The 13,570-nt window shown below is 44.5% G+C and overlaps 1 protein-coding gene across 5 annotated transcripts in view; it reads right to left on the bottom strand.

The window, feature by feature from the left end:
- Positions 1-342: 342 nt before the first annotated feature.
- Positions 343-13,570, bottom strand: part of LOC127004793 (TBC1 domain family member 10A-like) — a 28,505-nt gene continuing 15,277 nt past the window's right edge. For 3 of the 5 annotated variants that reach the window (XM_050872932.1, XM_050872930.1, XM_050872929.1), the window contains 8 exons: positions 11,064-11,202; positions 8,855-9,031; positions 7,144-7,281; positions 6,727-6,904; positions 5,310-5,384; positions 4,127-4,241; positions 2,008-2,159; positions 343-896 (listed from right to left, as the gene is read on the bottom strand). In XM_050872932.1, the coding sequence (XP_050728889.1) occupies positions 783-896; positions 2,008-2,159; positions 4,127-4,241; positions 5,310-5,384; positions 6,727-6,904; positions 7,144-7,281; positions 8,855-9,031; positions 11,064-11,191 (1,077 nt within the window). In that variant the 5' untranslated portion in view covers positions 11,192-11,202 and the 3' untranslated portion in view covers positions 343-782. The remainder of the gene's footprint in view (positions 897-2,007; positions 2,160-4,126; positions 4,242-5,309; positions 5,385-6,726; positions 6,905-7,143; positions 7,282-8,854; positions 9,032-11,063; positions 11,203-13,570) is intronic. The other 2 variants (XM_050872933.1, XM_050872931.1) reach the window with 1 other exon arrangement.

The raw sequence follows: 13,570 nt of genomic DNA, 5'->3' as shown, positions 1-13,570 counted from the left end.
CCTCTTCAAAGACACAATACTCGCGTAAATCGAGTTACCTGTACTTGGTTCAAGGTGTTGGGTTGAAAGGGATATTAGTATTTACAGTCATGGTCACTCGAGGGTACGGTTGAGTTGGGTATGTCTTCTGCTGTCTAAGGCTTGGTTGGGTACGTCTTGTGTTGGGGTCGAGACAGAGACAGACAGACAGGAGGATGCACAGACACGTTGACGTTTGTTAATGTATAGATCACTAGTATTTGTGGTCCCTTTGATTTCCTCTCCTTCCTTCTTCCTTTGTTTGTTTGTCCTGTTTTGTTTTGGTTCTGTCATTCTTCTTTTCTCTCACTTATTCTCTTTTGTTTTTCTTTATTTTTTGGCTTTTATTCTAATTTTTCTTTTCTATTTTTCTTTCTCATCTCTTCCATTCATTCTCCTTTCTTTTTTTCTCTTCCATTTCTTTCCTCTTTCCTTTCACTTTGGTTCTAATTCTCCTTTCTCTCTCTCTTTTCTTCTATTTCCTTCTCTTCTTCCTCTTCTCCAAGTTCTCCTTCTTCCTAAAATCTCAGAGCGTCACACCACTCACTTCCTCCATCCGTTTCTTCGTCACCAAAACTCCTCAACAGGTCACTAAAAACAGCTTCTCCAGGCACTCAAACCCTCATGCACGTCCAGTCCCCCAAATAAACAAACCCTTACTACTAAACTCTCATTCAGGCTACCTCAGAGGGGTGACGGGTGAAGGGGTGGGAGGTTAGCTATCCAGTCCCCCCCTCCCCATCCGCCACACCCCAGGGTCCCTCCTATCTGCCGTTAGCCGCCGCCGAAGCCGCCTCTTTTGCAGCCTGTCGTCTCTTCTGTACCTGTCGCTGGTGCTCTCGCTGCAGGTCGTCTTCAGTGAGGTCAAGACGCTGCATCTGTGGGTCCAGAGAGAGGTGGTGTGAGGGGGTACAGAGGAGGATGGAGGAAAGGGAAGAGAAGGGGGAGGGAAGAAGGGATGGTTATAGGAGCATGGGAGATGAGGGTAGAGAAGGGAGGTGAGAGGAGAAAGGGGAAGAGGCTGAAGGGAAGGGAACAGGAGGGAAGTGAAGAGAGTAACGAAGGGAAGGGAACAGGAGAGAGAGGAAGAGGGAACAGGAGTTATAAGAGGAAAAGGGAAGAAGGAAGGGAAGGGAACAGGAGAGAGAGGAAGAGGGAAGAGGAGTTATAAGAGGAAAAGGGAAGAGGGAAGGGAAGGGAACAGGAGAGAGAGGAAGAGGGTAGAGGAGTTATAAGAGGAAAAGGGAAGAGGGAAGGGAAGGGAACAGGAGAGAGGAAGAGGGTAGAGGAGTTATAAGAGGAAGAGGGAAGGGAAGGGAACAGGAGAGAGGGGAAGAGGGGAGAGGAGTTATAAGAGGAAAAGGGAAGAGGGAAGGGAAGGGAACAGGAGAGAGAGGAAGAGGGTAGAGGAGTTATAAGAGGAAAAGGGAAGAGGGAAGGGAAGGGAACAGGAGAGAGAGGAAGAGGGTAGAGGAGTTATAAGAGGAAAAGGGAAGAGGGAAGGGAAGGGAACAGGAGAGAGAGGAAGAGGGTAGAGGAGTTATAAGAGGAAAAGGGAAGAGGGAAGGGAAGGGCACAGGAGAGAGAGAAGAGGGAAGGAGTTATTAGAGGAAAAGGGAAGAGGGAAGGGAAGGGAACAGGAGAGAGGGGAAGAGGGGAGAGGAGTTATAAGAGGAAAAGGGGAGAGGGAAGGGAAGGGAACAGGAGAGAGGGGAAGAGGGTAGAGGAGTTATAAGAGGAAAAGGGAAGAGGGAAGGGAAGGGAACAGGAGAGAGGGGAAGAGGGTAGAGGAGTTATAAGAGGAAAAGGGAAGAGGGAAGGGAAGGAAATAGAAGAATGCGCAATAGGAGGAGGTGGAAGGGTGCAGAGGAGACAGTGCAAGGGCGTAAAAAAAAAAAAAAAAAAAAAAAAAAAAAAAAAAAGCCCGCTACTTACTGCTCCTATAATGAACGCAAACTCCACAGCTACAGTAACAGTAAAGGAACTCACCTGGAAGAGCAGGAATCCCTCAGCCATGACCCCGTGTTCAATGTTTCTGAGGGCCTGCAGGGTCTCGTACATGCCCGGGCAGCGCTTGAGGACCTGTGACCGCAGACCGTACTTAAGGATCACCAGACCCACGCGGAACATGACCTTCACGCCTGGAATGGGTTAGGTTAGGTCAAGGTCAGGTTAGGTTAGGTTAGGTCAAGGTTAGGTTAGGTTAGGTTAGGTCAAGGTTAGGTAAAGGTTAGGTTAAGGTTAGGTTGGGTCAAGGTTAAGTTAGGTGAGGTTTGGTTAAAGTTAAGATTCAGGTTAGGTCATTGAAAGGAGAGAGGAGCATATATGTGCTAAAAGGGAGGGAAAGGGAAGGGAGGAAATGAGGGAGAACATGAGAGGAAAATGAAAAGATGAAGGAGTGAAGGAAAGGGAGAACCAATAGCAAGAAAGGAAGGAAGGAAAGGAGGGAGAATGAGGAAAATGAAAAGATGAAGGAGTGAAGGAAAGGGAGAACCAATAGCAAGGAAGGAAGGGAGGAAAGGAGGGAGAATGAGGAAAATGAAAAGATGAAGGAGTGAAGGAAAGGGAGAACCAATAGCAAGGAAGGAAGGGAGGAAAGGAGGGAGAATGAGAGAGGAAAATGAAAAGATGAAGTAGCGAAGGAAAGGGAGAACCAATAGCAAGAAAGGAAGGAAGGAAAGGAGGGAGAATGAGGAAAATGAAAAGATGAAGTAGCGAAGGAAAGGGAGAACCAATAGCAAGGAAGGAAGGGAGGAAAGGAGGGAGAATGAGGAAAATGAAAAGATGAAGGAGTGAAGGAAAGGGAGAACCAATAGCAAGGAAGGAAGGGAGGAAAGGAGGGAGAATGAGAGAGGAAAATGAAAAGATGAAGTAGCGAAGGAAAGGGAGAACCAATAGCAAGGAAGGAAGGGAGGAAAGGAGGGAGAATGAGGAAAATGAAAAGATGAAGGAGTGAAGGAAAGGGAGAACCAACAGCAAGGAAGGAAGGGAGGAAAGGAGGGAGAATGAGAGAGGAAAATGAAAAGATGAAGGAGTGAAGGAAAGGGAGAACCAATAGCAAGGAAGGAAGGGAGGAAAGGAGGGAGAATGAGGAAAATGAAAAGATGAAGGAGGAAGGAAAGGAGAACCAATAGCAAGGAAGGAAGGGAGGAAAGGAGGAGAATGAGGAAAATGAAAAGATGAAGGAGAGGAAGGAAAGGGAGAACCAATAGCAAGGAAGGAAGGTAGGTATGGAGGTTGAATGAGGAAAATGAAAAGATGAAGGAGTGAAGGAAAGGGAGAACCAATAGCAAGGAAGGAAGGGAGGAAAGGAGGGAGAATGAGAGGAAAATGAAAAGATGAAGGAGTGAAGGAAAGGGAGAACCAATAGCAAGAAAGGAAGGGAGGAAAGGAGGGAGAATGAGGAAAATGAAAAGATGAAGGAGTGAAGGAAAGGGAGAACCAACAGCAAGGAAGGAAGGGAGGAAAGGAGGGAGAACATGAGAGGGAAATGAAAAGATGAAGGAGCAAAGGAAAGGGAGAAGCAACAGCAAGGAAGGAAGGGAGGAAAGGAGGGAGAATGAGGAAAATGAAAAGATGAAGGAGTGAAGGAAAGGGAGAAGCAACAGCAAGAAAGGAAGGGAGGAAAGGAGGAAAGGAGGGAGAATGAGGAAAATGAAAAGATGAAGGAGCGAAGGAAAGGGAGAACCAATAGCAAGAAAGGAAGGGAGGAAAGGAGGGAGAATGAGGAAAATGAAAAGATGAAGGAGCGAAGGAAAGGGAGAACCAATAGCAAGGAAGGAAAGGAGGAAAGGAGGGAGAATGAGAGAGGAAAATGAAAAGATGAAGGAGTGAAGGAAAGGGAGAACAAATAGCAAGGAAGGAAGGGAGGAAAGGAGGGAGAATGAGAGGAAAATTAAAAGATGAAGGAGCGAAGGAAAGGGAGAACCAATAGCAAGGAAGGAAGGAAGGAAAGGAGGGAGAATGAGAGAGGGAAATGAAAAGATGAAGGAGTGAAGGAAAGGGAGAACCAATAGCAAGAAAGGAAGGGAGGAAAGGAGGAAGGAAAATGAATGAGCGAAGAAACAAAAACGGACGTCAACAAGCATCATCGCCGCCGCTGCCTCACCTTCGCAGAAAAACATGTCCCACACCCGCAGGACCGAGGACCAGGGCAGCGTGCGGGAGAAGAGGCACATGAACCACTCCGTCATGTACAGCACCGGCTCGATCTTGTGCTTCTTCTGCGGCGCCGCGAGGAAAAAAGACATGCGTTAGGTCGTTCGGAGAGGGCTGTAGTAGTGCCGATGTTGTTTTTTTTTCTTGTTTTTTTGTTTGTTCATTTGGGAGGGTTTTTTTTGTGGGGCTATTTTTTTTGTGTGTGTGTGTGTATTTAGCTGTAGTGCCAATTTTGTTGTTGTTGTTGTTGATTTGGGACTTTTGTTTTGTTTTTAGATTTGTCAATTTTATTTTTTGTGGTCTATATCATTTTTTTTTTCTTCCTTTCTTTTCTTACATTTCCTCCAGTTCCTTCTTTCTCTACTTTCCCTCTTCTAATCCTCTCTCTCTCTCTCTCTCTCTCTCTCTCTTTACTTGCTTTCATATGGTTTTCAATTTTTATTTTTCTCCCATTCCTTCATTTCCTTCAGTTCTTCCTTCTTTCTATATTTCTCTCCTTTAATCCCTCTTTCCTTGCTTCCTTCCTCCCTTCAGTTCTTTCTTTACTTCTCTCTTTGATCCCTTTCTCTCTATCTCTTTTTCTTCCTTCCTTTCTTTCTTTTTCATCCTTCCTTCCTTGCTTCCCCAATACTACTACTACTACTACTATTGATCTACCTCTATTTCAACCTGACATACTTTCATCTCTAGTAACAACCTCCAAGTCTTACATTAGGTTAGGTGAGGTTTGGTTTGGTTAGGTAAAGGTTAGATTAAGGGTAAGGTTAAGTCTTACATTCAGGAAAGGCTAACACATGTATATATTTGTATCCTTAAGTAACTTGTACAGGGGGGTCGTCTAATATGCGAGAATATGGGCGGTTCAAAGCCTCGCATATCGCAAATTCGCATATTAGGAACCTTAAAAAGCATGTAAATAATGGTATATGGGCGGTCAGCCACATTTTCCCAAACTCTTTAACCTAGTATACATATTTCCTTCTACAATCTCTACCACCACCAAGTCTCTTCTACAATGTCAAATAAGTTTCCTCTACATTCTCTATCACTGCTAAGTTTCCTCTGTCCTCTCAATCACTAACAAGTTCCTTCTACAGTCACTATCATCAACAAGTTCCCATCGGCGTACTCACCAAGTGTTTGTAAGCAGAGGGCGACACCTTCTTCAGCAGCTTGTAAAGAATGTCTCCGTCTACCTGAATTGCTTCCTGTGGGGGTGAGAATTAATTAAAGTTCTGGAAGGGCCAGGAAAGGGAAGGATTGAAGGAAGGGAGGGAGAGAGAGAGAGGGTATAAAAGAAAAAAGGGAGAGGTTATGACAAGGAAAGGAGAGAAGGAAAAAAGATAAAGGGTCAGGAAAAGGAAGGATTGAAGGAAGGGAGAGGAAGGGAGAGAGAGAGAGAGAGGGTATAAAAGAAAAAAGGGAGAGGTTATGACAAGGAAGGGAGAGAAGGAAAAAAGATAAAAGGCCAGGAAAGGGAGGGATTGAAGGAAGGGAGAGGAAGGGAGGGAGAGAGAGAGAGGGTATAAAAGAAAAAAGGGAGAGGTTATGACAAGGAAGGGAGAGAAGGAAAAAAGATAAAGGGTCAGGAAAGGGAGGGATTGAAGGAAGGGAGAGGAAGGGAGGGAGAGAGAGAGGGTATAAAAGAAAAAAGGGAGAGGTTATGACAAGGAAGGGAGAGAAGGAAAAAAGATAAAGGGTCAGGAAAGGGAAGGATTGAAGGAAGGGAGGGAGAGAGAGAGAGGGTATAAAAGAAAAAAAGGGAGAGGTTATGACAAGGAAGGGAGAGAAGGAAAAAAGATAAAGGGCCAGGAAAGGGAGGGATTGACGGAAGGGGGAGGAAGGGAGAGAGAGGGTATAAAAGAAAAAAAGGGAGAGGTTATGACAAGGAAAGGAGAGAAGGAAAAAAGATAAAGGGCCAGGAAAGGGAGGGATTGAAGGAAGGGAGAGGAAGGGAGAGAGAGGTATAAAGAAAAAGGGAGAGGTTATGACAAGGAAGGAGAGAAGGAAAAGATAAAGGCCAGGAAAGGAGGGTTTGTAGGAAGGGAGAGGAAGGGAGGGAGAGAGAGAGGGTATAAAAGAAAAAAAGGGAGAGGTTATGACAAGGAAGGGAGAGAAGGAAAAAAGATAAAGGGCCAGGAAAGGGAGGGATTGAAGGAAGGGAGAGGAAGGGAGGGAGAGAGAGAGGGTATAAAAGAAAAAAAGGGAGAGGTTATGACAAGGAAGGGAGAGAAGGAAAAAAGATAAAGGGCCAGGAAAGGGAGGGATTGAAGGAAGGGAGGGAGAGAGAGAGAGGGTATAAAAGAAAAAAAGGGAGAGGTTTTGACAAGGAAAGGAGAGAAGGAAAAAAGATAAAGGGCCAGGAAAAGGAAGGATTGAAGGAAGGGAGAGGAAGGGAGAGAGAGAGGGTATAAAAGAAAAAAAGGGAGAGGTTATGACAAGGAAGGGAGAGAAGGAAAAAAGATAAAGGGTCTGGAAAAGGAAGGATTGAAGGAAGGGAGATAAGGAGAATAAATAAATAAATAAAAAATACACATCCAGGTTACTCACCAACCCAAGGGCATAATACCCAGGCACATATTTATCACATATGGCCTTGAGGCACCAGAAGGCAGGCTCGGCGGGCATCTGCATGAGGAGCACAGCAGCGAGGGGGGCGTGGGCCTGGCAGTACTCATCAGGGGAGACTTGTGCGTGAACCTTCAGTACCCGGAATAGGTCCTCCTGCCTGCCGGGGGAGGAGGAGAGACAGGGTGAGTAAAATGGGAAGAAAAGAGAGAAATGAGAAGAAAAAAAGGAAGAAATGAAGGAAAAGGGACTGCTTAAAAGAAGGAAACTTGGGATAGGAAAAGAAAATGAAAAGGGAGAATATAAAAACAGAAAGGGAGAGGTTATAACAAGGGAGAGAAGGAGAGGAGGGATGAAGCAACACAAAGCAACACAAGAAGAAGAAGAAGGAGTGCCTACCCGTGCCCTCCCTTCTGCAGGAACATCTCATGGAGGGGGAACTGTCGGTGGAGGTCCTTCCGAATGTCATCCTCGAGCCTGGGGTCAGCCGGGGCCTCTGCCAGCTGGTTGAACACCCCGGGATTCCTCTCCAGCTGTCTGTGGGGAGAAGAGAAGAAGGGAGATAATAGGGGTGAGAAATAGGAGGGAGAAATATTGAGAGTAAGGCCAATTTCTTATTTCAGAGCCCAAGAACACACATTTGGCAAGGCTTTCATAGGAGTTGTGGGCATTTCCAGGGGTAGTTTTATGACCCTGGTGGTAGTCTGACCTTTCTTCTGTTACCATGAACCTCTGTTGGGAGAAGGGAAGAAGAGGGTAGTGAGGGGGAAGGAAATAGGGAGAGTAAAGGGAGAGAAAAATAGGGAGGGAGGGCCATCTTCTAATACAGTTCAGAGCCCAAGGACACACATTTGACAAGACTTTCGTAGGAGTTGTGGAGTTTTTTTGTAAGGGGAGAATATATAAGGTAAATAAGCAAACAGGGCACTATAGTAACTTCTTAGGGAGGGAGGGAGGGTAAGGAAAGGAAGGGATGGGAGGGAAGGTAAGGAAGGGATGGGAAGGGTAAGGAAGGGAGGGAGGAATGGAAGGGTAAGGAAGGGAAGGGAGGGTAAGGAAGGGATAGGAAGGGAAGGGAAGGGTAAGGAATGGAAGAAAGGGAGGGTAAGGAAGGGAGGGCAAGGAAGGGAAGGGATGGGAAGGTAAGGGTAAGGAATAGAAGGGTAAGGAAGGGAAGGGTAAGGAAGAGAAGGAAAGGGGAGGGAAGGGAGGGAGGGTAAGGAAGGGAAGGGGAGGGAATTGAAGGGAGGGAAGGGTAAGGAATGGGAAGGGAAGGGAAGGGTAAAGAAGAGAAGGGAAGGGAGCCACATGACCTACCTCCATAGAATAACAATAAGGAAGATGATGAAAGAGAAAATAAAGGAAACAAAGTAAATAAAGAGCGAACCAAAACAAGCAAATAAGAATGAGCGGAAATGAGGCAGCAGAAGATAAGAAGGAAAACAGGAAGGAAAAATAGGAAAAAGACAAACGAAGAAAAACATCCATCTCTGAAGAATAAAGAAAACAAGCAAAAACACACAAAAAAAAGTGGGAAAGCAATGAGACTTAGATGACGCAATGAAGAATTCCGACAAGGAGTGACGTACTTCAAACAGGATGGAAGAAAAATACATATATCTCCTGACTTTCTTGCTTGCTTTCTGATTTGACCCGATAAGATAACTACATATATTATCAAAAGTTGCAACACATAATGCATTTACAAAGGCAACAAATTTGTATACTCCATCTGTTGCTCTAAAAAAAAAAAATAATAAAAATAACTCGAAATACCAGAAATCTAGCAAAACGAATGTAGAAATCACCTAAAAATCACCCTTGCCAATTCATTCACAAGGGCAACTAATAATTACGCTCCACCACATTGAAAAAAAATAACCAGAATTACCCCAAAAAATACCACCCAAAAAATCTAAAAACCTCAAAAAAATCCATCATCCAGGCACCCCTCCCTCCCTCCCTTCCTTCTCCTTCACCTCTTCTTTTTCATCCTCTGTTGCTCTTCTTCCTTCCCTGCCTTCCTTCCTTCCTGTCATTGTTCTTTGTTTTTTTATTTGCAAGGGCAACAAAATTTTTCACTCCAGCATTCATTCGTCCGTTCTCTTACTTGTGGGCGCCACAGAGGTGTTGCCAGGCCCGGGCGCGGAGGGCGGAGGGTATCCCCTTGCGGCACCGGTCCCGTACCTTCTTGTAGCGCTTGAGCATGTAGGCGTCCCAGCCGCTGAACATCTCCAGCCATTTCTTCTCGCGTCTTCGGATCACGTCGACGGGTACGGCCTCCTCGCTGTTGGTTTGGGGTTCATTATTAGGCTTTCTTACTGTTTTTATTTCTTTTGGGGTCTGTAATGTTGTTTTTATTTAGTTGTTTGTTATTGTTTCCCTTCCTCAGTGTTTGTTTTGGTTCCTCGGTATTCATCTATCCTTTTACAGCTCAAGGGCAAAGATAGATAACAGCGCACGGCAGGGTTCACTTCCTCTGGTTAACTGTCGCGCTATCAACGTGTTTTCAGCCTTTACCGACCAATGCTAAACACTTATATGTTCTCAATCACTCCCAAAACAGTACAAGCATCCATATTTGTTTTTCTACCACATAAATCTAAGTTCTTGATCATTCTAATAGTATTCATATGTGTTGTTTTTAGACTATGGACATATCTTCCAAACTGATACATTCTTGAACTAATTAACTACCAGGCAAGTAACGAACACACTCTATTCTATCTATCTATCTATATCTCTGACGTCCTGCTTCCTCACATGAACGTCCCTCCAGGGGTTGGCCGCGGCAGAAGTGTCTCCATCTCTCCCTGTTCTGGCACTCCCTCTCTGCACATTCAATCCTGTTACTTCCAACTCTCTCGCTTCAATGCTCACACACCCTCCCTCATACACTCTTCACTCTACCAATTAACTAACTTTTTTTTTACCAACCAATCAACCAACTAACTAACTAACCAATCAAACAACTAACTAACCGACCTATCTTTCGGCCACCTCTTTGGATTCTTTTTAGGAGCAGTGAGTAGGCCTTAACTGTCTCCAATCAAAAAAAAAAAAAAAAACTAACGAAACAACAAAACACAACCACCTAACTAACACACTCTGAAATCTCGGAACGGTGGAGCAACTAGGAGAACCTTGAGCCTTACCACTTCATTTGTTTTTTATTAATTTTCAGGGTACAGGAAACAGCTCAAGGACAATAAACAAAGAGAGAAAAAGAATATAAGAGCCAAACTAACACACACTTAAGTCCTGGATCTATAAAGACACTGAATCTTACCAAACACACCCTACAAAATATTGGACCTACGAGAACTGAACACTTTCCTGCCGAACCAACCCATAATTTTAGCCTAGTCAGAGTATACCATATCCTGCGACCTTCCCCTTGAGCCGTAGATGTTGTTTGGCCTTTCCGGCAATGACGCACACACACACACACACACACACGCACGCATTCAGTATCCTTCTGGACAATCCCGCCAAACACTCGACACTACCTTTCGTTACTCATCCTTCACATCCTCCAAAATGCTCTTGCTACACCTCCATATCCTGTCCTGCAGCCTGACACATCCCCTTACCAACACACACACACACACACACACACACACACAGATTTTGACAGGCAAGGCTAGGTATGGGAGCCTATCACCCCCTCCCACCTAATACATATCTTCCTCAATAAAACATATATCTAACATCATTATTACTGTCAACACAAATAAAGACACTAGTACATGGAAGACTCTAACTCCTTCCCTATGTGACATTCCTCTCTTCCTCTCCCTACACTTTCTCAAACATTTTCTTTTCTTCAACTGTTTAAAAAGCCTTTTGCAGAAGTTCCTGGTGGGATTTTCATGGACTGTTTTGTGATCCCAGTGATAGATTTACATGAGTTCTGCACCTGGAGCAGGAAAATCACCCCTGAAAACCTGGTTAGCCCCTTGACTGTGGATTTCCTACAAGAAGACATCACCAAGCTACAGGAATGGAGCAAAAAGTGGCTGCTACAATTCAATGAAGAAAAATGTAAAGTCCTGCACCTTGGGAGGGGATATCCAGCACACCAATACCACATGGGAAACACTCCACTAGCCACCACAGAGGCAGAGAAAGACCTGGGAGTGTATGTTACCAGACTACCAGTGAAGGGATATCCAGCACACCAATACCACATGGGAAACACTCCACTATCCACCACAGAGGCAGAGAAAGACCTGGGAGTGTATGTTACCAGGCTACCAGTGAAGGCCAAATCCATGCCAATCGCAGCGGACAGGTTAATAGCACATTCACACACACACCTGTACCTTTCATCGGTGTACTGCGCGCCCCCAAGGAAACCAAACTTGTCCGGCACGGTGGAGACTTCCGAGGGGGCCGCCACGCTGCTCCCCACCGACTCCGAGTCCGACCACTCCTGACTCGCCATGGTGCTGGGGTCTGCAGGCGAGGGTGAGTCACAGGAAGGTGAGTCAAGGGAGTGGGTGTGTGTGTGTGGAGAGTCATACTGGAATTCTGGCTGAGTGAGGTTATGAGTTGCTTATTGCTCTCTCTCTGGTTGACCTTTTTTTTTTTATACAGGATATTGTTGAATTAAGTTTATGAAGTGTTACTCTAGATATGTTTTTTTTGTGTGTGTGATTTTAAAGGATGTTATTATGAGGTAGATTTTTTTTAACGTTTCTTTCAATATTGCAAGTTTCTTTCTTCCCTCTCTGTCCCTCTCTCCCTTCTTTTTACTTGCTTATATGGCCTTGATAACATACCCTTAACTCAATACACTAGATTATACAGCACCTCTCTTTTGGACACTTTATTTCTACAACAGATGACATTACAGTGACGGATAGCGTTACACATCCTCTAAAATCATATGTTCAAAATAATAATAAGGACAAAAATCTAAATCTAAATAAAATCGGATACAATAAACGTCGCGAATGTGGAAGCCCAACCGTGTATATCCATTCCCGTGCGTCATTCACCTACAGTCTATACCGTTCCCTTGCTTGCTTGGATACTGTGGTGCTTGGTTTATACAGTGACACCATGATTGCTGCCCATCTAGTGACTAAAAGTGGTGGTGGTGTCATGTAGTAGACCTGAAGATATAGTGACAGATATAGAGCCAATTTCACAGTCCAACACAGTGTCTTCGTAACAGCCCGAACCAAACCACAGAATCCCGTTCAATCCAAAAATGGTGAGGTCTTCAAAGTCACACTAAATACACAAGACTTTCCCTGTATAGTTTCATCAGATTTGTGGATTTAAATATAAACACCAGACACTATACGTACAAGGAAATTTCGAAGACTTTGGTATTGGTTTGGGAGCTTACTAACCCATCACGGGGAACTGTGAAACTGGCCCGTAGTGTAAGGTAGGGAGAGTATCAAGTTGCAAGGTGCGTCAGGTGTCAATAAAGTTGTGAGCTGTCAATGTGGAGTCGGTCAGGCCACCACCAGTCCTGTCAAGCATGAGCTGTTTGTCTCGGGGTGTCAAGTGTGTGTGTGTGTGGGTGAGTGAGTGAGTGAGTGAGGGGTATGAGCTGTGATTGAGTGAGGGTGAGCCTGGTGTGGGTGTATGGGGGTGCGCTGTGTGTGTGTGTGTGTGTGTGTGTGTGCATGACTCTGGATAAGTATATTTTTTTTTATTGTTATTACAGGAAGGAAGACATCACAAGGACAATTAAAACAAACAAAAGAAAAACAGAATATGAGGTTGAGATGTTTTTTATATTTTTGTATATGTGTATGTATGTGTGTCTGTGTGTGTGTGTGTGTGTGTGTGTGTGTGTGTGTGTGTGTGTGTGTGTAAACTAACCCCTAGAAAAAAACACATAGGGGTCAATAGTATAGGATGCAAGTTTGTGTGTGTGTGTGTAAGTGTGTGTATGTGCACAAACACACACACATACACAAATACTAACTTACTTAACCATACATAAAAGAAACACTTATATATGGGAGGTCACGTTTCAGATAGACCAGTTCTAAGTATTTGATTCCTTTGTTCTTATTCATGGTAGACTTTATAATGCATTCCTTACACCCCGAAATATTATGATGACATGCGTGCTATATATAAGTGTGTGTGTGTGTGTGTGTGTGTGTGTGTGTGTGTGTATGAATCAGAAGGGCAAGTGATGATGCATGATACCAATTCTCTCTCTTCATACACACACACACACACACACAGATCCATAACCTTTTAAACATGAAAGAAAAAGGAAAGAAAACAATATCCCACGAAAAGAAGGAAAAGAAGAACCATTTGAAACAGTAAGTAAAAGATAAAGAGGAGAGAGAGAGAGAGAGAGAGAGAGAGAGAGAGAGAGAGAGAGAGAGAGAGAGAGAGAGAGAGAGAGAGAGAGAGAGAGAGAGAGAGAGAGAGAGAGAGAGAGAGAGAGAGAGAGAGAGAGAGAGAGAGAGAGAGAGAGAGAGAGAGAGAGAGAGAGAGAGAGAGAGAGAGAGAGAGAGAGAGAGAGAGAGAGAGAGAGAGAGAGAGAGAGAGAGAGAGAGAGAGAGAGAGAGAGAGGAGGGGGAGTGAGATAAGAGTTGAGGAATGAAGGAACTGGAGGAGGAGGAAGAAGAGGAGGAGTGAGGTGCAATTTATTATATACAGGTGTGGTGTTTGGACTAATTAAATGCAGGTATAGGTGACCCCCCACCTCCATGCGGAGCGAGAGAGAGAGAGAGAGAGAGAGAGAGAGAGAGAGAGAGAGAGAGAGAGAGAGAGAGAGAGAGAGAGAGAGAGAGAGAGAGAGAGAGAGAGAGAGAGAGGATAAAAATAAGTGAATGAGAGA

This window comes from Eriocheir sinensis, chromosome 29 (assembly GCF_024679095.1).
Source record: "Eriocheir sinensis breed Jianghai 21 chromosome 29, ASM2467909v1, whole genome shotgun sequence".
NCBI classification, from domain to species: domain Eukaryota; kingdom Metazoa; phylum Arthropoda; class Malacostraca; order Decapoda; family Varunidae; genus Eriocheir; species Eriocheir sinensis.
This window is presented reverse-complemented; position numbering and strand designations above follow the sequence as displayed.